The following is a 22,816-nucleotide window of genomic DNA, read 5'->3' on the forward strand; positions in this document are numbered from 1 at the left end:
TTCCCAGCAACCACATGGTGGCTCACAACCATCTATACTCAGATCTGGTGCCCTCTTCTGGCTTGCAGGTATACATGAAGACATAGCACTCAATTAGGAGGGGAAAAAAAAAAAAGACATTCTACAATGTCTTACCATGAGCAGAAATGTCTCAGGAGTGCCCTGAAACAATCTGTACACCACTGCATATCCCTAATGAGTTCTGCACTTGGCTATTTAGACCACATCTATTGTTTGTTTGTGGTTGCATGTGTGGTCCAACAGTAAGACCTTGTTTTCTTCCTTCCACTATGTGGGTCCCCAGGAAGTAGTCCAGGCCAGACTTTGCCTTTATTGGCTAAGCCTTCTTGTTGGCCCCTGCCTTTTAACATGGAGATCTTTCTGCCAAAGACATAACCTGGTCTGAATCACACTCTGGCACCAAATGAGCCTCGACTTCCTAAACAGAAGCCTATGTTGACAAGTGTGGGTGAGCTTAGAGTTTCTGAGCAGACCAAACCGAGGTGAGGGAATTTGAGCTTACAAATAGACTTCTTGCATAAGATATGTCGAAGCAAAGCTAGTCAGGAAGGGAGACACAGCCTGGCACAGCAGGTACATTTGTAATCCCACTAATCTATTGTGCCACAAACTTGAGACCTAAATCATAGGTTCCAAGCTAGCCTGGGCTGCACAGTGAGACACTGTCTCAAAATTTAAACAGCACCTAGATACTAAATCCCTAAGACAAAAACAACAGTTGCACACGTAGATAGCAGGTTTGTTAAACAAGGTTTATTGTTGTTTTACAAATGGAAAAGAACCAGACCAAGACAAGATGACTTCCCACAGGGAAGGGATATAAATCCGTCCCACCAGCTTCTTCACGCCACTGGAGTTACTTCTTCCTCTTGTACCTATTTTTAAAATGGACAAAATTAACAACAGAGAGGAGGAACAGTGCTGCCTCGACAGCTTGCTTCTCCAGCCCGGTGAGTACCACCTCTGCCCTCCACAGTGCAACATTACCTGGACTTGGATTTGAAGTTCCCTCTTCTCTGGAGGGGCAGACCCAACTGCTTCCTCTCTTCAAACGAAGGGCTGTAAGAGAGGGGAAATTTAAGATGGGCAGGCTGTGGGGCATGCGAGTGGCATCACTACATCTCGGCTTCATAGAAAGGGCAGCATGGGCAGGATGGGTGCAGCCATGTGAGGTTCAGTGTCTGGGATTCAGGCTCCTATGAGCTTGTATAAAGCAATATCCATTTCTGGAATCCAGCCACCAGCTTTTTTTTTTTTTTTTTTTTTTTTTTTTGGTTTTTCGAGACAGGGTTTCTCTGTGTAGCCTTGGCCATCCTGGACTCACTTTGTAGACCAGGCTGGCCTCGAACTCACAGCGATCCACCTGCCTCTGCCTCCCGAGTGCTGGGATTAAAGGCGTGCGCCACCACACCCGGCTTTCCAGCAACCAGCTTTAAGGACAGTGGGTAGAGGCCTTTCCCAAGAAGCCACATGGAGAGGTCTAGATCAGGCAAGCTTATACAAGGGCACACTTAACGCCTCTCCTGCTTTTGCACACAAGGCCGAGTCACAGCACTGTGAAGCTCTAGGTAAGAGCGGGCAAGGACACACATACACCGAGGGCTGAGCAGCACTTAAAACCCACCCAGCTCGATACTGTTTCAGGGCCTTCTTGCTCGTGTTGGTGAGCTCTTCATCAAACACAGACCTCTTCTGCTGCTTTTGTTTCTTGGCTGCACACAGAAAAACATGGGTCAGAGGCTACTAAGTCACCTGACGTTCTGGGCGAGGATCCCAAAGTCAGTGGAAGGCGAGAACACTGGTATGCCCCACTTCCTCCAAAGCTTGGCCACTGCCATCCTCATGGATTTCTGCTATGGTGCAGGCATCAGGGTGGACTCCCCATCCCTTACCAGGGCCTGCTGCAGGCTCTTCCTCAGGCATTGCCCGTGCTCGCTTGGTTCTGCGGTTCCTCTTGGCCAGCCGCTCTGCAAACATCTGTGCCTTGAGGATTTCAAACTGGGACCTCTCCTCTGCCTAGGGGCAGAGAGAAGGATGAGCAAAGAACAGCAGGGCTCCATGGGACCTAACTCCAGAAGGAGGCCACTCACCGTCATCTCCCCCTTTTTCTTAGCATCCTTCATAAACTTCTTTCTTTTCTTCTTCCCTCTTAAGGCCAAGTCAAACTCCTGCAGAGCCTTAGCAACTGGAGTGAGAGCAGAGCATGGTGTTTCAGTATGTCTTTAAAGATGAAAAGTTAACTGGGGGAGTGACGGCTCACTTAGGAAACTGCCTGTCGGGTAAGAACGAGGCCAAGGGCTGCCCAGTTAATAGTTGTGGGAAGAGGGGAGTCACATTCCTCAGGAGTGCAGCCCTGGCAAGCTGCCCTTGTTCAATAACCCCCACCCATGTTCATGGCAGACTTAATTAAATGCAGCGGCCATGAAAAGTGACCTTCAAAGCAGGAGGGAACTTGTTGGAAAGGGGTTCAGTACAGAGTGGGGGGGGCAGCATGAGATGTGGGGGTATGATCAATGTATACTACTAATACATGATCAAATTGTTCAGAATAAATATACAAAGTTTTAAAAGAGTAAGGACCTGAATTTCATACCCAAAACCAACTTGGTTTTTTGTTTGTTTTAAAGATTTATTATGTATACAGTGTGCATCAGATCACATTATAGATGGTTGTGAACCATCATGTGGTTGCTGGGAATTGAGCTCATGACCTCTGGAAGAGTAGTCAGTGCTTTTAACTGCTGAGCCATCTCTCTAGTCCCCTAACTTGTTTTTTAAACTGGCTTTTGACACCGGGTCTCTTGTAGCCCTGGCTTGCTTGGAACTCAAAGAGATCCACCCACGTCTGCCACCAGAGTGCAGGGGTTAAAGGTAAACCCAGGCACCTAGAACCCATTAAAAAAAAAAAGGAAAGAAAGAAAGAAGAGTGGGTGGTGGTAATCTGTTTATAATCCCAGGTCTGGGGTAGCAGGGACAGGCTGATCCCTAGGGTTCAAAGGCCAGCCCAACTAGGCCATTTGCTGAGTTCTAGACCAATGGGAGACTCTTGTCTCACAACATAAAACAGGGTGGATGACACACGCCACCTGAGAAAGACAGCTGAGGCTGCCTCTCCCCTGCTGAGCACCTGCAGCTCACTAAGCCCAGCTGCCTCAGGACTCAGGAGGTGCACATTGTCTCAATACCTGCTACCAAGGACAAAGACAGCTTTACCTTGTGCTCAAGACCCTCCACCAGCAGCCATGCCCCCTCTACAGGAGAAGCAAGCCTAACACGCTCGCCCTTCCTGCCTACCATCAAATAGTGGCAGGGTCTCTGAAATTGCAGCCATTGCCTACATGGAAGATTATTTTGAAATTGCCACTAGAATTAGAAGTATGTATACTTTTTCACCCTCAGGAGTTTGTCCTATGAAGCAAACATGCCTGCTTAACTAAGGGACATATGTTCAAATATGACATCCCTACCCCTTCTGCCTAACAGCAGAAGGTGGAAAAACCTTCCCTATCCCTCAATAGGGAAAAGTTACATCTACTCATGATAAAGAAACATGCTGCCATTTTAATTTCTTAAAGCTGTGAGGCAGGTTCTGGAAATTCAAAGTCAGGTCCTTAGGTTTGCACAGCAAATACTTTACCCACTAAGCCTGGATGGTCAGCTGTTGGTCTGATGTATTTTGATGCTAATTAATAAAAGGCTGTTACAGCGGGCAGGACAAATGGATAGGGTGTGGCTAAGGCTCCCAGGTGTGGGAAGACAGAGAGAATCTTGGGAAGGAGGAGAGACCGGAGAAGGGAGGAAGAAGGAAGCTCGCCATCATGGGTTAGGTGGAAGAGAAGCACAAGGCTGGCATGGACGGGGATTTGGCCCAGATGAAGAGCATTAGCAAGTATATGGGATTATGGATGGGAGGTAGCTTGATAGGAATTATTAGAAGCAGATGGCGTGGGATTGGGCAAGTATCCCATACCTGCCCCACTACGGTAAGTAGTCTAGGGTATTAATATCTGCCCTGCCCCAGGTTAACTAAGGCCAATTTAAAATATAACAGGTGTCCGTGTCTTGATTGATCGCTAGCGGGTTATACTGCCATAATACTAACTCCAGGCCTAGTGATAAACATTTTTAGGCCACACTGATGACTTAACGACAACAGTCAGTCTGATGAGACCCTCCAGGACGTACTCTTTTCCTTCTTCCTCTCTTCCTTGGTCTGGAACCAGCTCCTCTCAGGCTCCTGGTCCGCTTTCTCCTTTCCCTTCTCTAAGAGCCGCTTTGCTGTGTCAATCTGTGGGGACAGTGACTGCCAGGTGAGCACTACAGCTGTCTCGGAGCAGCACGAGCGGGGAGATGGCCACAGAGCCTCACCTGGGCTTCCGACTGCTGCATCTCCTTCTCCTCAGCCTCCAGCTGCAGCACTGCATACACATCTTTCTCCATTTTCTCAATTTTGTCCCGGAATTTGAGGATAACATCTTACAGGAAACAAATAGAGAATAAAACTGAGGGTGAGTACTAGGGAGTTAATGAAAATAATGCAGACACAGGCCAGTGTGCTTCCTTCCTGAATACTTCGCTAGCCTATCACCCTGGTTACTCAGGAGGCAGAGAGCGCTGCTTCCTGGAGCACAACAGCGGCAGAACTCATCTCAAAAGCAAAGAAAGGCTGGGAGATGCCAAGCAAGAATGAAGGCACACATTCAGATCTCCAGACCCCACATCAAGGCAAGCACAGCAGCACACACCTGTGATTCCAGCTGCTCCAAAGCCAGCTGGGAAGTAAAAACAGAATCAGCAGCTTTTTTGTTTTTGGTTTTGTTTGTTTTGTTTTCCGAGACAGGGTTTCTCTGTGTAGCCTTGACTGTCCTGGACTCACTCTGTAGACCAGGCTGGCCTCGAACTCACAGCGATCCGCCTGCCTCTGCCTCCCAAGTGCTGGGATTAAAGGCGTGCGCCACCACGCCCGGCCTTCAGCAGCTTTTTTAACCTAGCTCCTCTCCTCCTCTCACTCAGTCACACTGAGTCATTGACTCTCACACCACACCACCAGCTGTTCTGTACCCTGCTCCATCCCAGCTGCTAGGACAGTAGCACTGAAACAAGGCATACAGAAGGAGCTATTCCCTGACTCACAACCTGAAATGAAAATGGGGGAAGGGGCGGCTGGCAGAGCACTGGCTGTTCTTCCAGGACCTAGTCTCAGTTCTCAGCACCCACTACCATCTGTAACTCCAGCTCTAGATGATCTGATGCCCTCTTCTGGCCTCAGAGCATCACACACATCTATTACATGGACATTCAGATAGACAGAATAAAGTAAGTAGACGCTCAAAACCGAAAGAAACTAGAAAACTTCTACAAGTAGAAGAGACACAGCAGGATGAGCTCTTTGATTACAGACTTTTTGTTTGTTTGTTTCAAGACAGGGTTTCTCTGTGTTCCCTTGGCTGTCCTGGACTCACTTTGTAGACCAGGCTGGCCTCAAACTCACTGAGATCCACCTGCCTCTGCCTCCCAAGTGATGGGATTATAGGTGTGTGCCACCTCACCCGGCTACAGACTTCATTTTTATCATCACTAATGCCAACGAGTAGACTCAACTTGGCAACATTAAAACAGGTAAGCCAAAGCCAGGCATGGTGGTGCACACCTTTAATCCTAGCACCCAGGAGGCAGAGGCAGGCAGACCTCTGAGTTTGAGGCCAGCCTGGTTTACATAGCATAGCAAGACCCTGTCTCAGAAAAGAGAAAGAGAGAAAGGGAGAAAAGAAGGAAGGAGGGAAGGGAAGAAGGGAGGGAGGGAGGGAGGAAAAAGGGAAAGAAGGAAGAGGAAATTAGTAAATGGGTAAATCCATATTGAGCTACAGAACCAGGGCAGCCTGGATAACTGAGGCGACCCTGTCTCAAAATAAAACAAGGTCTGGGGATAAAGCCCAGTGGCAGAGTACTTGCCTAGCATGCCAGGCCCTAGGTTTCATCTCTAATATTGGTTTTTAAAATAAGAGGAGGAAGGAAGAAAGGGTGGATACCCACATGAACAGAATAAAAAGAGCCAAGAATGAGTGTCAGCCTCACCTTTTTACCCACCAGCAGAAAGGGGGTGGGGGAGGGAGTTGACAAGAAGTTCTGATGAGCTGGACCCTACCTTTACCTTCTCTCATCACTGCTTGGTACATAGCTGGACACATAGGTGGGGAGGGAGGCCTGTCCAAGGGTCTCAGGAGGCAGTAGCGCTCAAGCGCCTGACCACCCTGTGCTGCTTACCCTGGGGAAGGATCCGTGCCTTCACTGGAGCCTTGGCAGACTTTACAATCTCCTTCAGCATCTTCCGCTCCTCTTCTCCCACCAGAGAGACAGAGCGTCCAGCCCTACCAGCACGTGCAGTTCGCCCTACCCGGTGCACATAGTGTTTGACAGTGTTGGGCATGGTGAAGTTGATCACCTGAGCATCAGACAAAGAATCAGCGAGGTGCAGCAGGCAGGCACAGGGAGGCAAAGGGACAGAAGAGTCACTCACTGTTTTCACTCCTTCAATGTCAAGCCCACGGGCTGCCACATCTGTGGCCACCAGGATGTCAATCTGTTCATCCTTAAACCGCCTAGAAAGAGTCAGAGATGTTTGATAAGATACCTCAATCAGGGGGCTGGAGAGATGGCTCAGTGGTTATAAGAGCACTGTCTGCTCTTGCAGAGGTCCTGAGTTCAATTCCCAGCAACCACATGGTGGCTCATGACCATCTATAATGAGATCTGGTGCCCTCTAGTGGTATATAGGCATACATGCAGGCAGAATGCTGTATATGCTATAAACAAATCAATCTTTAAAAAAAAAGATACCTCAATCCAAAACCAGGCATGGTGGCGCACGCCTTTAATCCCAGCACTCAGGAGGCAGAGGCAGGTGGATTGCTGTGAGTTCAAAACCAGGCTGGTCTACAAAATGAGTCCAGGACAACCAAGACTACACAGAGAAACCCTGTCTTGAAAAACAAACAAACAAACAAACAAAACAAAACAAAAAAGATACCTCAGCCCAACACCATGAAATGGCTCAGCAGGTAAAGGCACTTGGTACCAAGCCTGAGGACCTGAGTTCAATCCCTGGGATACACATGGTGGAAGGAAAGAACTGATTCCAGCACGTTGTCCTCTGATCTCTACATTCACACCACACACCCAAGCACACTGAATAAGCAAAAATAAAAAACAAACAAACCATAACAACAATGATAATGATAAAGCACCATACATTCTCTTAAGAGTGCAGGCAGCAGGGTATGGTTCATCAGCGTGTATACTTTTTAATTTATGCTGGTAGATGAACAAGGTTGAGCTAGGGGTGTAACACTGGGTCTCGTGTAAGCCCTCTAGCAGAGCCACATTCCCACCACCACACCCAGCCTTAACAGTACCTGAGCACGTCACCTCAGGTGTCCACTCTCTCACACAGCAACTGCCATCACACTCAAGTCTCTCTAGACTAAAGAGCAGGGGTTGGAGCGTCCCTGCTTCACAGCTCTCAGCTTGTGATGAACAGGAGCAGGAGTGAAGGAGCGTCCTGATGGGTCCCTATCCTGTAGCTCTCCTCTGCTCTATGAAAATTAAATGACAAATCCTACAGAAACCATGTAGCACAGTGGTGGCAGTGTAAAAGTAATTTTATTCTCCTGGCTTTATTGTCGTCTGGAAGGCTTACTGCCTCCTTCTGCAATCTAGGCCTAGTCCTGGAAGCTTTTGTTTGTTTGTTTTGGCTTTTTTGGTTTTTCTAGACAGGGTTTCTCTGTGTTCTCTTGGCTGTCCTGGACTCATTCTGTAGACCAGGCTGGCCCTGAACTCAGTGATCCACCTGCCTCTGCCTCCCAAGTGCTAGGATTAAAGATGTGCGCAACCACACGCGGCCCAAGTGTGAGTTTTAACCAACTTAATCAAGCATGCTGATTAAGACGTTGAGAGCTGCTCTGCGAAAGCCCACACAGACCATGTATGTTTCCTGATGTGGATCCAGAGGAAAGCAGTGAGGACAACAGGTGAGTTCTAACTACATGCAACCATAAGGTACTCAGGTTAACTGTCAGTGATTCCCACTTCAGTTTTCCAAGCTGCTGGGATTACAGGTGTAGTGGCAGACACTGGCGCAGATCAAGTGTCCCCCACCACTAAAGCACAACTCCCAGGATCCTATCTTCTCTCCACCCTGAGTATTACCGGAGGGCCTCCAGCCGCTGTGTCTGTGACAAGTTGCCATGGAGCTCACCCACTTGCAGGCCCAGTAGTCCCAGGAGGATGTGCATGCGGTGGGCCTGTTTCTTGGTCTGAGTGAAGAGCATCACATGGTCGGTGAAGGTTCTCATCAGTAGAGCTGCAGGGAGAGGAGTGGCTCATATGCCAAGGCAAAGACAGAGAAGCCAACCCCAACGAGTAGTTAACACCATGGAGCAAGGAAAACGGGAGGCCGCAGGACAGCTGGCCTCTCTGAAGAGGTGACGTGGGCCAGGTAACGAGCAGTGCCACTGTTTGAGCTAGGGGACAATGGATGGAAGCAGCTAGAGGACACAAAAGCAGGAAGGAGCTTGACTGCAGATGCCACCCTGTCCAGCACAGCCCTGGGCCTTCACCTGCCACAATGGCTTCCCGGTCCCCTTCCCTGTTAGGCCGGATCCGTATGAACTCTTGCCGCAGGAAGGGAGCTACGTCCGTGTTGCTGTTCACAAATATCCGCACAGGGTTCTTTAAGGAGACCGAAGCCAGATCTTTCACCTGCCGAGCACAGGATCAGGGACGCTTGGCTATGTGAGACGGAGAACAAGAAAAGAGGGCTTGCCCAGCGGGGGTCCTCTGCATCCCTGTAGGTACACCCACCTCATCTGTCATGGTGGCCGAGAAGAGCATAGTCTGGCGGTGGTGGGAACACATTCGGATAATCTCCTTCATCTGTTCCTCAAAATACTCATCCAGCATCCTGGAAGAAGGGGGCAGACAAGCTGAGGAAGAGCTCTGCTTCAAGCATGAGGGCCAGGGAACCACACAGGCCAAGGCTGTCCTGACACTCACGTTTACCCAGTGACTGCATCATCCTGCCCTCACAGAGTTATCGCTGAGCCACAAGGTCTCTGCCCGCCCATCTATTCTGCAAGGCCTTGAGGTCCCGGCAGCTTGTCCCCCTGTGTCCCCACATGTACTTCTGACAGATAACAACCTGCTCCTACAGAACCACAGTGTTAAACAACCTGGCAGACACTGCAGTGTCTGGACAGGACCAAATCTCCTCCTCTGTTCCATGCTTGTGCTGCAGCTGCTGGTGAGGCTGCTTTAGTCTCTGTCTAGAATACCCCCTTAGCCTTGCTCTCTGCATATGTCGAGTTGTGTCGTGGTGCCTGGACTGATCAGCCATCCTAGGGACAAGGCTGCTGGTAAGGGCTTGCACAAGTGTGAAGCAGGTTAAGGAGATGGTGCTGTGCTGAGAAAGGGGTGCATGGTGGCTGCTAACAGGTGCACCACAGATATGAAACACAGAGCTAACAACTGGAAGGACCGGGCTGCCGTTAGCTGAGCTGAGGAGAGAGCTCATGTGAGGCACTGCTCAGTTCTTCCATACTCCATGAGAGAGAACCAGCTTCCTAAGTGACCTTGTCAGTGGTCCACTTGGGACATAATGAGCAAGAGAAGGGCAGTATGGAGGGGGTGGGATGTGTGGAGGGGACAGGAAGTATGGAGGGGGAGGGATGTGTGGAGGGGACAGGAAGTATGGAGAGGGTGGGATGTGTGGAGGGACAGGAAGTATGGAGGGGGTGGGATGTGTGGAGGGGACAGGAAGTATGGAGGGGGTGGGATGTGTGGAGGGGACAGGAAGTATGGAGGGGGAGGGATGTGTGGAGGGGACAGGAAGTATGGAGGGGGTGGGATGTGTGGAGGGACAGGAAGTATGGAGGGGGTGGGATGTGTGGAGGGGACAGGAAGTATGGAGGGGGTGGGATGTGTGGAGGGACAGGAAGTATGGAGGGGGTGGGATGTGTGGAGGGACAGGAAGTATGGAGGGGGTGGGATGTGTGGAGGGGACAGGAAGTGTGGAGGGGACAGGAAGTGTGGAGGGGCAGTCCTGGAGATGGCCTGTGGAAGCCCTACTGCCTTGCCTGCATGAACTGCTCCCTCTTGAGTACCCAGCCTGAGATGGGCACATTTCTTATTTCCATGTACAGACAAGAAAAAGATTTTTTCTAAGGATCTCAGTAGTAGTTTCAAATCTTGGGAAATGGTAGAGCTCACATTATTTGAGCTTTTTTTTGGAAACACAGTTTCACTGTGTGCCCAGGCTGGTCTGGAACCTGCTACACCCTGTGAGCTAGACTCACACTCTGGGCACTCTTCCTGCCTCTGCCTCCCGGCCTTCCATTGCTGGGATTACAGGCCTGCAGCACTGTTCCTGAACGACCCCTCCTATCTCTTAAGCAGCCCACTCCAGGGGGAGGAGGAAGGGAGGAGGAGGAAAGAAGAGGTGCGGGGGGCGTGCGTGCACATGCATACCCAGGGGAACCTGACCTAACCCTGGACAGAGATCCAATGCGAACAACAGATGCTTTATACACCAGTGACCAAGGGCTTAGAGAGCACACAACCCTGGCCCTGCACCTCAGGCACACCTGTCAGCCTCATCCAGGATGAGCACCTCAATGCTGCTCAGGTGGAAGGAGGGGCAGTTGTGGAGGTGGTCAATGAGCCGGCCGGGGGTGGCGATGAGGATATCTGGTGCTGCCCGAAGAGCGGCTTCTTGGGACTTCACATCCAGGCCACCTGCAGACAGGAGACACCCGAGTGGATGGTCGGGTCTAGTCAGCACTCCTCAGTGGCGCCACCTACCTGGGGCTCTGGCCAATGCAGAACACACACAGGGAACAAGAGCCCGAGGCCCTGGCAATACTATTTCTCAATGAGCATTGAGACAGATGCATTCATTACAGCTGGCTGAGGGCAGACACCAAAACTTCGAAGGTCTCAGAGAAGCACCTACACTACTGATGTCCCTGTGCGTGAGGACCAAGATCATCCCCGACTCTCACCTCTGTCTAAAGGGTAAAGACAGACTAGATGGACACTGTGACTTCACCAAGAAGTCTTCCCAAAACACGGTTACTCACAGTAAGTAGAAATTCTATCCTCAATTGATTCAGTACCAAGAAAAAGTCTGCTTTCTTTCTGGTTTGTTTTTGTTGTTGTTGCTTTTGAGACAGGGTTTCTGTGTAGCCCTGGCTGTCCTAGACTTACTTTGTAGACCAGACTGGCCTCGAACTCATAGATTCATCTGCCTCTGCCTCCCAAGTGCTGGGATTACAGGTGTGCGCCACTGTGCCCAGCTTCCTCATCTTTTTTATTGGCTTGAGTCAGGTCTCACAATGTAGCCCAGGCTAGCAATGAGGCCTACCCCATCTTCCCAAGTGCTAGGATTACAGAAGTTTTTATGAAATATAACACCATTTTTGTGTGTTAGTAGGAACTGAACCCAAAGACTGGCAGAAGCAACCCAGCACAAATCCTCTACCATGGAACCACATCCCCACACCTAAATTTTCTTTTTCAAGGTTAAATCTTTAGATTTTTTTTTTTAATTTATTCTTATTATATCTCAGTGGTTATCCTATCCCTTGTATCCTCCCATTTTCCCCTTACTCCCCTCCCCTATGACTGTGACTGAGGGGGACTTCCCCTTTATATGCTCATAGGGTATCGTCTCTTCTTGGTGTTTTTTGTTTTGTTTTTGGTTTTCTTTTTTCTTTTTTCTTTTTAGACAAGGTTTCTCTATGTTATCTTGGCCATCCTGGACTCACTCTATAGACCAGGCTAGCCTGGAACTCACAGCGATCCACCTGCCTCAGCCTCTCGAGTGCTGGGATTAAAGGCATGCGCCACCATGCCCAGCTCAAATCTTTGGATTTTTGAACAGTATCTCACTGTACAGTCCTGGCTAGTCTAGAACTCACTATGTACACCAAGCTGGCCTCCAACTCAGAGATCAGACTACCTCTGCCTCCTCAGTGCTGAAAAGGCATGCACCACAACGCCAGGCTTTTTTGTAAAGGTCTGTATCATTTTAATATGTGTATGAGGCTTGCCTCCATGTATGATGTACACCACGTGTATGCCTGGGGCTGGTGCCCCAGAGGTCAGCCTCGGTGTGCACACCTGGGGCTGGTGCCTCAGAGATCAGAAGAAAATGTCAGATCCCCTGGATCTGAAGTTATAGACAGGTCTGAGTTGCCACATGGGTGCTGAGAACTAAAGCCTAGTCCTTTTGTAGAATAGCACATGTCCTGAACCACTGGACCAAATCGCCAGCCCCAAGGTCAATTTTCTGAGTAGAAATGCAATGCAGGAATACAGTATCATGAAAAAGCCCTAGATCCAATCCCCAGTAACAAAATCAAACAGGTCAAGTCCTACTGAGTGTGCTGGCTCATACCTGCAATCTCTCTCAAGCAGGAGGGTAAGGCAGGAGAACTGGTGTATTTGAGGACAACCTAAGCTACACTGTTAAATTCCAAGGCAATCTGGGATACAGAGTGAACCCTTACCTCAAAAAATATAAAACAAAGCAAAAAGAGTTAAGACTTAATGAAATCTTTCCCCTTGCCTCCAGTATCCACTATGAAAGTGTCAACTGTTTTTTAGGAGGATTCAATCAACACCAGGCCTTTCCTGACATCTGTGGGTGGAGGAAGCACACACCATCCTCTATCTGTCACATCTTATCTCCCAAAGGCCGGTGCCTCTCAACTCACCCACAGCCAGGCAGGTAGTGATGTTGCAGAACTGGGCCAGCTGCTTGGTGACGGAGTGCACCTGGATGCCCAGCTCTCTGGTGGGGACCAGCACCAGCACTCGGGTGACCGCAGCCTGGCGGGGCTTGTAGATCAGACGCTCCAAGACAGGCAACGCAAAGGCTGCAGTTTTGCCTACAGGAAGAAGAGCAGGAGACCAGAGAGCAGGCTCAGCAACTTCCATGCTTTGGTTCCACCTGAGTACAGGCCCCCGTACCTCTGCCTACAGAACACACAACTTAGGCGTGAAAGTGCTTTCTTGCTGCCAAACAATGCCAAATGTAAGCTTAAAAAGAAAGCATCAAGACAATAACTAGGCCGGAGCGCTGGCTCAGCAGTGCCCACGCCAGCTGCTCTGTCAGGGACCCAGCTGTCATCCTACTCCCAGCCCAACACCAGTGGATGCCAGAAACAAAACTTAACATTCTTAGAGACTTAGTTATTATTTGGAAGATTTTTTATTTTACATGTACGTATATGTCTGTGAATGTATGCCATATGTGTGCCCACAGAGACCAGCAAGGGCATTGTCTGGAACTGGAGTTAGAGACAGCTATGAATGGCTATGTGGGAATTGAGAATTGAACCCGGGTCCCATTGACAAGCAGCCAGTACTCTTAACCACTAGGCTATCTCTCTAGCCCCAATACTTATTTATTTTTATATTCTTTATGTATATGACTATTTTGCCTGTATGTATGTATGCCTGATACCCATTAAGGCCAGCAAAGATCTGGTGTCTGATCCTCTGGAACTGAAGTTATAGATGGTTGTTAAGCTGCCAAGTGTGTGCTGGGAACCAACCTTTGGTCCTCTGCAAAAACAGCCAGTGGTCTTTACTTCTTAGCCATCTCCCCAGTCCCAAAGTTCAATGTTCTATAACATGCAGCTATAAAGACAAACTGGCATCCCCATAGAGTTAAAAGCTGTTAAAAAAAATCACCAACTGAGGGGCTAGAGAGATGGCTAAGTGGTTAAGAGCACTGACTGCTCTTCCAAAGGTCCTGAGTTTATTCCCAGCAACCACATAGTGTTGCCCTCTTCTGGACTACTGGCATACAAGCAGACAGAATATTGTATAAATAATAAATAAATAAATAAATAAATAAATAAATAAATAAATAAATAAATCTTTTAAAGCAAAAATCACCAACTGAGGGGCTAGGGAGATGGCTCAATGGTTAAAAATGAGTGCTATTTTTCTAGAGGACAAATGCAGCTCCCAACACCCATACCACGCAGCTCCAAACTGCCTGTAACACCAGCTCCAGGGGACCTGTCATCCTCTTCTGGTCTGAAGAAACATCAGCACGCACACATACACATAACCCATATAAGACATATACATATATAGATAATTAAAAATAAAATAAATATTTTACTTTCTTTTATTTATTTATCTTTTGGTTTTTCGAGACAGGGCTTCTCTGTGTAGCCCTGGCAGTAAAAAGAAAAAAAAAAAAACTTTTTTTTTTTTCCGAGACAAAGTTTCTCTGTGTACCCTTAGCTGTTCTGGACTCACTCTGTAGACCAGGCTGGCCTCAAACTCACAGTGATCCACCTGCCTCTGCCTCCCCAGTGCTGGGATTAAAGGTGTGTGCCACCATAACCGGCTTATAAAATAAATCTTTAAAAAAGACAAAAGTCACCAACTGAGTACAGACTTCTACAGACTTTTTTCTATTTATTTATTTCATTTTTATTTTGCTTTTTGTTTGTTTCTTGAGACAGGGTTTCTCTGTATAGCCTTGGTTGTGCTGGACTCACTTTGTAGACCAAGCTGGCCTTGAACTCAGAGATCTGCCTGTGTCTGCCTCCCAAGTGCTGGGATTACAGGCATGCACCACCACACCCAGTCAGACTTTTTCCTTTTTAAGATAGTCCTTTCTACCCGGCACAGTGGTGCATGCCTATAATCCCAGCACTCAGGAGGCCGAGGCAAAGGCAGGCGGATCTCTGTGAGTTCAAGGCCAGCCTGGTCTACAAAGCAAGTCCAAGCTACACAGAGAAACCCTGTCTCAAACAAACAAAACAAAAAAAACCCAAAGACTTTTCTATAGCACTAGGCTGAGCAATAATTTACAATCTTTCTGTCTACATCCTGGGATAGAGGAATACACCAACACATCTAGCTTTATCAACTCTTTCTGAAGTTGAAAAAGCCAAGTCGAGAGGCTGAAGAGGGGCTCGGTGGTTACGAGAGCCTGCTGCTCTTGCGGAGGACCTGAGTTGGGTTCTCAGCGCACACACGGCAGTTCACAGTCAACTCCAGCTACAGTTACACAACGCCCTGTGCCATGCCTGCACACATACGGGATTTACACATACATGCAAACAAAATACTCATAATCTTTATTTTAGGGTTTTCAAGACAGGCTATCGCCGTGTAGCCAAAACTGTCCTGGAACTCTCTCTGTAGACCAGGCTGGCCTCAAACTTAGAGATCCATCTGCCTCTGCCTCCCAAATGCTGAGATTAAAGGCTTGCACCACCACCCCAGGCTCACAAACAGATCTTTAAAAAGCCAAGTGTGGTTAGCAAACTGGAGCCCTAGTATGCTCTGGCCTCCTAGTCCCGCGCATCCTTTCACCTGTTCCAGTGGCTGCGCAGGCGCAGATGTCTTTCCCCAGCAGACCCACAGGGATGCACGCCTTCTGGATTGGGGTGGGCTGCTTGAACCCCATGGCTGTAATGGCCTGAAAAGAAAAGTTACAGTCAGACGGCAGGTGGGCAGGGAGTGAGTGTCAGCAAGCAACAAGGTAACTACACCATGCCTCCCGGGGCACACAACCTCCTGAGTGCCTTCCCTCCAGAGTCTAAGGCACCAACTGCACTCTAGACAGCAGGAGACAAAAAAAAAAAAAGCCTTGCTCTGGGAACCGGCAGAAAGAAACAACCCAAAAGACAAGCACCCATTCTAGAGAGATAAATGCAGCCATGAAGGAGCTGGAGACAGCCAGGAAGGACGGGTCAGTCACAACAGGCATGTCAGGGAATGACTCCCTGAACCCTGGTGGGATGAGGAAGCACCCCAATAGACTTCTGGAAGAAGAATCTTCCAAGCAGAGGGAACAGAAAGTGCAAAGGAGAAAAGTGCTACAACTATCCTCAAAAGGGCACAGAAGGGAAAAAGTCTGTAAGCCACTGTAAGGACTCCGGCTTTATCCGAAGTGAGAGTGGGAGCCATGAGAGTCCTAGGACTTACTGCTCAAGAGGGCTCTCTGGAAACTGAGCAGACAGCAGCGTTGAGGTCAAAGAGGGAATGAAAGGCGCCTAGATGGAGCCTACAGCAAGAATCAACTCTTGTCAGCTGGTTGTGGTGATGCACACCTGTATCCCAGCCCTTGGGAGATGAAAGTAGGAGGACCAGTTCAAGGCTGTCCTCGGCGACACAGCAAGTTCACAGCAAGTCTGGACTACCTGAGACCCTGTCTAAAATGAGCAGGCTGTAGCGATGGCTCAGCAATTAAGAGTACTTTCTACTCTTGCAGAAGATCTGAATTTGGCTCCCAGCACCCAAGGCAGCTCACAATCACTTGTAACTCGAGCTCCAGGGAATTCAATGGCCTCTTCAGGCTTCCACAGGCACCAGCACACATACATGCACATGTTTTACATGAATACATGCATGAACTCACACATATAGACACACAAAGAAGAAAATCACTAAGAATCAACCCTTGTTGCCAGAGCTTGTACCTTGAGGAGGGGCCGGGACAGATTCATATCCTGGAAGGAGAGGTTTTTGTCGTAGTCAGATGCATCTTCAAAGAATCCTCCTGCTTCCTGTACCAGATCAGACGACAGACGAGAACTAAGCAAAGCAACCTGAGCCTGCACATCCTTTTAGCTGCCCAGCACCCTCACACCCCTGCTCACCTGGCCCCCCTTTTTCTTCTTCTTCTTCTCCTTCACTTTGAGTGTGTCTATGGGGAAAATATAGCAGTGAGCATAGTCCTTACCCAGCCTCTGCTTCACACATCCTCAGCGCTGCCATCTATACCCAGGGAGGCCACTCTCCCAGCCTCCTTTCACAGATAAGGACAAGTGCAGACAGGACACTAGCCTGGCAAGTACAATGTAGACAGTAGGTTCTCAACAGAACACAACACTGTGACACGTTAGTGAATTCTACCAAAATACTCATTGAGCCCCTGACTGCAGAGGTAAACTTGCTGCAACTGAGTCACCCCAAGTAAGTAAGCAGTAGAAGAGCCAACACTTTATGGAGCTGAGGAGAAAGAAAGAGGCAGCCAGCTGCAAAGAATAAGCACCTGACACAGTGACAATGTAGCACATCCCAGCACTATTAGAGACAGCAGAGGCCAGCACAGAAGACTGCACAATTGGGCTGGAGAGATGGCTCAGAGGTTAAGAGCACTGTCTGCTCTTCCAGAGGTCCTGAGTTCAGTTCCCAGCAACCACATGGTGGCTCATAACCATCTATCATGAGATCTGGTTCCCTCTTCTGATGTGTAGGCGTACATGCAGGAAGAACACTGTATATGTAACAAATAAATAAATCTTTAAAAAAAAAAAAAAGACTGCACAATCTCTTACAGAGCCTAGGTCCACCCATTTCCTGCCCCATCTGGAATGTTCAGCATTGACCTACCTGCTTTGGTGAGGATCTCCTCATCCTCAGAGGAGTAGTCAGTTTCAGAGTCTTCCTCCTTGGAACCTGCCTCATTCCCTCCCAGACGCTCCTGCCCCTTCAGATCACAGCCTGCACTGCCTTCTTTCTCCTCCACCTTGCCAGACTTGGCTTCCTTATCCTGAGGAAAAATACAATCAATTAGGAGTGACTACACACACCAGGAAATTCAGAACCTAAGAGAAACCGCACTGAGCTCCACAGCCACCACCAGGCTGTGTGGCCAAGGAGTAACAAGTAAGGAACACCCAGACTGCAGCACCTTTTCCTGCCACCCACTACTCTCAGACAGTGAGGCGGAAAGGCACAGCCCAGGGTGTGGCTTCAATTCTTACCTCTGCTTTCCTTTTCTTCCGAACTTTCTCAATCTTCTCATCTAGGGTGGTGGCTGCCCTCTACAATAAAATCAAGACAGGAAAAAGACACGTATAATGCAGAAGGACAACAAACAGGCTCAGGACTCAAAGGTTAGCATAAATAAGGTTTGTCAGAGCGAGGCATATGGGCTCGCACCCATAATCTAGCATTTGGGAGGCTAAGGCAAGAGACCATGAAGCCAAAGCCAGCCTGGCCTGTAAAGTGTCAACACTATCTAAGGTTGGCTCAAAGGCCATTAGAGAAGCCTGTCTAAGACTTAGTCTAATTTTGGAAAATTTTTTAAAACTTTTTTAAAAAAAGATTTATTTTATTATTATGTATACAGTGTTGTCTGCTTGTTTACCTGCAGGCCAGAAGAGGGCACCAGGCTACATTATAGATGGTTGTGAGCCACCATGTGGTTGCTGGGAATTAAACTCAGGACCTTTAGAAGAGCAGGCGGTGCTCTTAACCACTGAGCCATCTCTCCAGCCCTAATTTTGGAAATTTTAACCAATTTGCAAACTATTCAAAACCGAAAGAGGCAGAGAGTGGTGGTGCAAGCCTGTAATCCCAGCACTCAGGAGGCAGAGGCAGGCGGATCGCTGTGAGTTTGAGGCCAGCCTGGTCTACAAAGTGAGTCCAGAAAAGCCAAGGATACACAGAGAAACCCTGTCCCGAAAAAAAAAGGAAAAAAAAAAAGGATTTGATCCGAATACATTACATGTACATAGGATCATTAAAAATTTAAAGATATTAAATAATTTTTAAAAATAAAAACAAAAGCTGGACGTGACGGCACACACCTGTAATTCCCCAGCACTCGAGGCAGGAAGATTTCTGTGAGTTTGACGCCAGCCTGGTTTACAAAATGAATTCAGGACAGCCAAGACGACACAGAAAAACCCTGTCTCAGGGAAAATAGTAGCAGTAGCAGTAGTAGTAGTAGTAGCAGCAATAATTATAATAATAATAACTAGATTAGTAAGAACCAATACAAACACATTTTTTTGTTTGTTTCTTTGTTTTGTTTTTTTTGAGACAGGATTTCTCTTGTAGTCCTGGCTGTCCTGGACTCACTTTGTAGACCAGGCTGGCCTCGAACTCACAGAGATCTGCCTGCCTCTGCCTCCCAAGTGCTGGGATTAAAGGCATGTGCCACCATGCCCAGTGTACAAACACATTTTTTTTAAGACTACTTTAAAAGGGCTAGAGAGATGGCTCAGCAGTTGGGAGCACTGGCTGCTCTTCCAGAGGTCCTGAGTTCAATTCCCAGCACCCACACGGCAGCTCACAACTGTCTGTAACTCCAGTTCCAGATGATCTGACACCCTCACACAGACATACATGCAGGCAAACGCCAATGTAAATAAAATAAATAAATTAAAAAAAAATAAAAGACTACTTTAGAGGCTAAAGAGATGGCTCAGCAGTTAAGATCGTTTGCTTCTTAAATCATAGGGCCTTTTCCAGCAACCACATTGGGCGGCCCACAAACATCTTTAACTCCAGTTCCAAAAGATCCAGCTCCCTGTTCTGGCCTCTGTGAGCATCTGTATGCACCTGGCAGATACACACACACACACACACACACACACACACAAATAAAATAAATCAATCTTGGTGCTATTGCTAGAGACATGGGTCATCATTTCAGAACACCGGGAGCCCTTCTAGAGGACCCTGGTTCCATTCCAGCACCCACAAGGCAGGTCAAACATCCGCAATTCCAGCTCAAGGGGACCTCACACCCTGTAGCCCACATGGGCACTGCATGCACTTACATAGGCAACTCCACCTGTGTTGTGCCAGGATGACAGGCATGTGCCACCATGCCCAGGGGTGGGCATTTAGTAAATAAATGCATAAAATGTACTTATTTGTTGAAGGTATGGTGGAGCCACAGAGGGCATGTGGAGGTCAGAGGACAACCAGTGGGACTCCGTTCTCTCCTTCTACCATGTGGGTTCCAGGGGTTAACATAGGTCATCAGGTGACAAATGCGCTTACCATCTCACTAACTGATACTTCAACCCATTTCACAGGCACCCCAAAAGCTGCTGAACACAACGCGAAGGCAAAGGCCATGAGATAAGGGTTGTCCTAATACCCACTCACTGTCCACCCTTAACAGCCCATCACCTGAACTGCTTCCCTGTCAGTCTCACCTTCTTCTTGAGCTGGCTCATGACGTCAGCCATGGCCCAGCTGCCATCATACATGCCCTCCTTCTCAGTGAAGACAAAGTCAGGGTTGAAGTCGGCACTGCGGTTCTTCTGCAAGGCTTTCTGCTTGCGGCCCACCACAATGGGTCCCTGCAGAGAGGAAAGGTGAGAGTGGCAGGCTGAGGTGGGGGAACAGCAGAGCAGGAAGAGGGGAAGGGACAGGGCCTGATAGGAGAAACCTACACGTGGGAGCATGGGTCAGTGAGGAGAGCCTGCCTAGCGAGCATGAGGCCCTGGGTTCAAATCAACGCACAGAATGCCGAAGAAACATATCAGGCAAATATAGACAGACAGCTTCCAACTGTCTGGGAAGGTCTGTTTTTGTTTTTTGAGACAGGGTCTCTCTGTGTAGCCTTGGCTACTCAGCTGGCCTGGTCTCACTTTGTAGACCAGGTTGGTCTTAAACTCAGAGATCTGCCTGCCTATGCCTCCCCCAGTACTGGGATTACAGGCCTATGTCACCACGCCTAGCATCCTGGGAGGTTTTGAATACACCTGTCAGTGGATAGTCACAGTCTATAAAGGCGGCAAGTAAGTCCACAGAAAATCTGATCAAACACCTAACAAGCTTCTTTCCAAATATCTGTCCAGTAGCCGAGCACAGTGGCGCATGCCTATAATTGCAGCACTTGGGAGGCAGAGGCAGGTGGATCTCTGTGAGTTCGAGGCTAGCTTGGTCTACAAAGTGAGTCCAGGACAGCCAAGCCTACACAGAGAAACCCTGTCTTGAAAAACCAAAACCAAAACCAAAACAAAACAAAAATAAAAAACACACATCTGTCCAGCATTTTCTTGATTAATGATTGACCTGGTTTGGCCCAAGCCACCATGGGACCACCCCTGGGCAGGCGGCCCTGAGTTGTATAAGGAAGCAGGCTGAACAAGCCAGTAGGAATTCCTCCATAGCTTCCGCTTCAGTTCCTGATTCTAGGCTGCTGCCCTGACTTGCTCTGATGATGGACTATGATGCAGAACTACGAGCTGAAATAAACCCTTTCCTCCCCACAGCATCAAGACCCAACTAAGACACATGGGCTGGGGACTATAGTTTAGTTATACGGTATTTGCCTAGCATGCATGAGGCCCCAGGTTCAATTCCCAGTTCTGCCAGAAGGAAAAAAAAAGACTAATTTCACAATAAAACTATAAATATATACATATACATACACACTGTCCAGGCACAGTGGCACACACTTTTTTAAAAAAAGATTTATTTATTTATTACTATGTATACAGTGCTCTGCCTGCATATATATTTGCAGGCCAGAGGAGGGCATCAGATCATATTATGGATGGTTGTGAGCCACCATGTGGTTGCTGGGAACTGAACTCAGGACCTCTGGAAGAGCAGTCAGTGCTCTTAACCGCTGAGCCATCTCTCCAGCCCTGGCACACACTTTTAATCTCAGCACTTGGAGCCAGAGGCAGGTAGATCTCTGTGGGCTTGAGGCCAGCTCGTCTACAAAATGAGCTCCAGGACAGGTAGAGCTGTACAGCCCTAACTCAATAACGATGATGATGGTAACAATTCTATCAAATCATCATATTATATGCCTTATATTTACAAAATCACATTAATATACCTCAATAAAGCTGAGAAAAAAAATCATAGCTATTAAGTACCAAATGTACACAAGGTTCCCCACTAGGTGCTAAAGATAAGTCATCATCTGGGCGAGAGAGATGGCTTCGTGGTTAAGAGCACTGGCTGCTCTTCCAGAGGGACTGTTTGGTTCCCAGTACCAACATGACAGCTAACAACTGTAATTGCAGTTGCAGAGGATTCAACACTCTCTTCTGGCTCCTCAGACGCTGCAAACATGTGGTACACACCATACCATACAGACAAAACATCCATACACATAACATAAAAATAAATAAATCTTAAGCTGGCTGTGCTGACACACACCTTTAATGCCAGCCCTTGGGAGGCAGAGGTGGCAGGCAAATCTCTGAGTTAGAGGCCAGCCTGGTTTGTTCCAGGATAGCCAAGGCTACAGGGAAAGGCTTTCGATAGATAGATAGATAGATAGATAGATAGATAGATAGATAGACAGACAGACAGACAGACAGACAGACAGACAGACAGACAGACAGATATGGGACGACAGGACCTGACCCACTCTGAAAGGGTTGGAACTGCATCAAGGTCACTCCGCTGCTAGGTGAGGACACCACTAAAATGGGATGGGACAAAGTTGGAAATGGAAGTCCGTGAGGGCTGCAGGTGACTGGAGCCTTAGAGTTTAGCTTTCTCGGCATTGGACTACGGAGGACGGGGGGGGGGGGGGGGGGGGACATCCGAAGGGCCGGGTCAAGCAGGCAGATGACAGCTTGATGCACGCACGATTTCTTGCTCAAGGCTACATCCCCATCACCCAACACCACGACTACCGCCTCGGAGGCCTGATGGATAGATGAGACTATGTAACCCACTGGGCAGGAAGCAAGGCTGACTTGGCCTGCGGAGGCCGACTTCGCAAAGCCTGAGTGGAACGAGCTGCACGGGGACACAACTCTCAGGCTGAGGAGGTCAGTGGCTCCGCAGCTCGTTCCCGGCCGCTCCCGCCCACGGCTCCTTCCCCGTCGCTCCCACCTCCTCCTCGTCGTCTCCGGAATCAGACTCGGGCTCAACCGGCACCTCGTCATTTTCGCCGATGGTCCCGATGAACCCGAGCTCCGCAAGCATGCTGAAGAGGTAGCCACTTCCGGAAGCGACGCGGCGTGCCGGAACGACCCGCCTTTTCCGC

At 48.6% G+C, this 22,816-nt stretch overlaps 1 protein-coding gene across 1 annotated transcript; it reads right to left on the minus strand.

Moving 5' to 3' along the window:
* Positions 1 to 752: 752 nt before the first annotated feature.
* Positions 753 to 22,816, minus strand: DDX27 (DEAD-box helicase 27). Its single transcript, XM_084777175.1, has 21 exons — positions 22,663 to 22,816; positions 20,010 to 20,156; positions 17,820 to 17,879; positions 17,446 to 17,605; positions 16,710 to 16,756; positions 16,530 to 16,616; positions 15,421 to 15,526; positions 12,792 to 12,965; positions 10,659 to 10,809; positions 8,881 to 8,980; positions 8,637 to 8,778; positions 8,227 to 8,380; positions 6,539 to 6,620; positions 6,286 to 6,463; positions 4,390 to 4,496; positions 4,207 to 4,309; positions 2,112 to 2,206; positions 1,914 to 2,037; positions 1,646 to 1,733; positions 1,009 to 1,080; positions 753 to 896 (listed from the first exon to the last, which is right to left on the minus strand). Exons 1-21 carry the CDS (start codon positions 22,753 to 22,755, stop codon positions 878 to 880), a joined length of 2,289 nt encoding a protein of 762 aa, XP_084633301.1. The 5' UTR covers positions 22,756 to 22,816; the 3' UTR covers positions 753 to 877.

Source organism: Acomys minous (genome assembly GCF_964271855.1).
Source record: "Acomys minous genome assembly, chromosome: 3".
In the NCBI taxonomy this organism is placed as follows: domain Eukaryota; kingdom Metazoa; phylum Chordata; class Mammalia; order Rodentia; family Muridae; genus Acomys; species Acomys minous.

What these genes read in the sequence shown, in the direction of transcription:
- DDX27 (XM_084777175.1), bottom strand. Translation starts at nt 22,755, where the DNA reads ATGCTTGCGGAGCTCGGGTTCATCGGGACCATCGGCGAAAATGACGAG. An exon ending in GGAAGAAAAGGAAAGCAGAG is followed by an intron (nt 17,606 to 17,819) that starts GTAAGAATTGAA and finishes ATTTTTCCTCAG; the next exon opens with GATAAGGAAGCCAAGTCTGG. An exon ending in CTGCGCAGCCACTGGAACAG is followed by an intron (nt 12,966 to 15,420) that starts GTGAAAGGATGC and finishes TTCTTCCTGTAG; the next exon opens with GCAAAACTGCAGCCTTTGCG.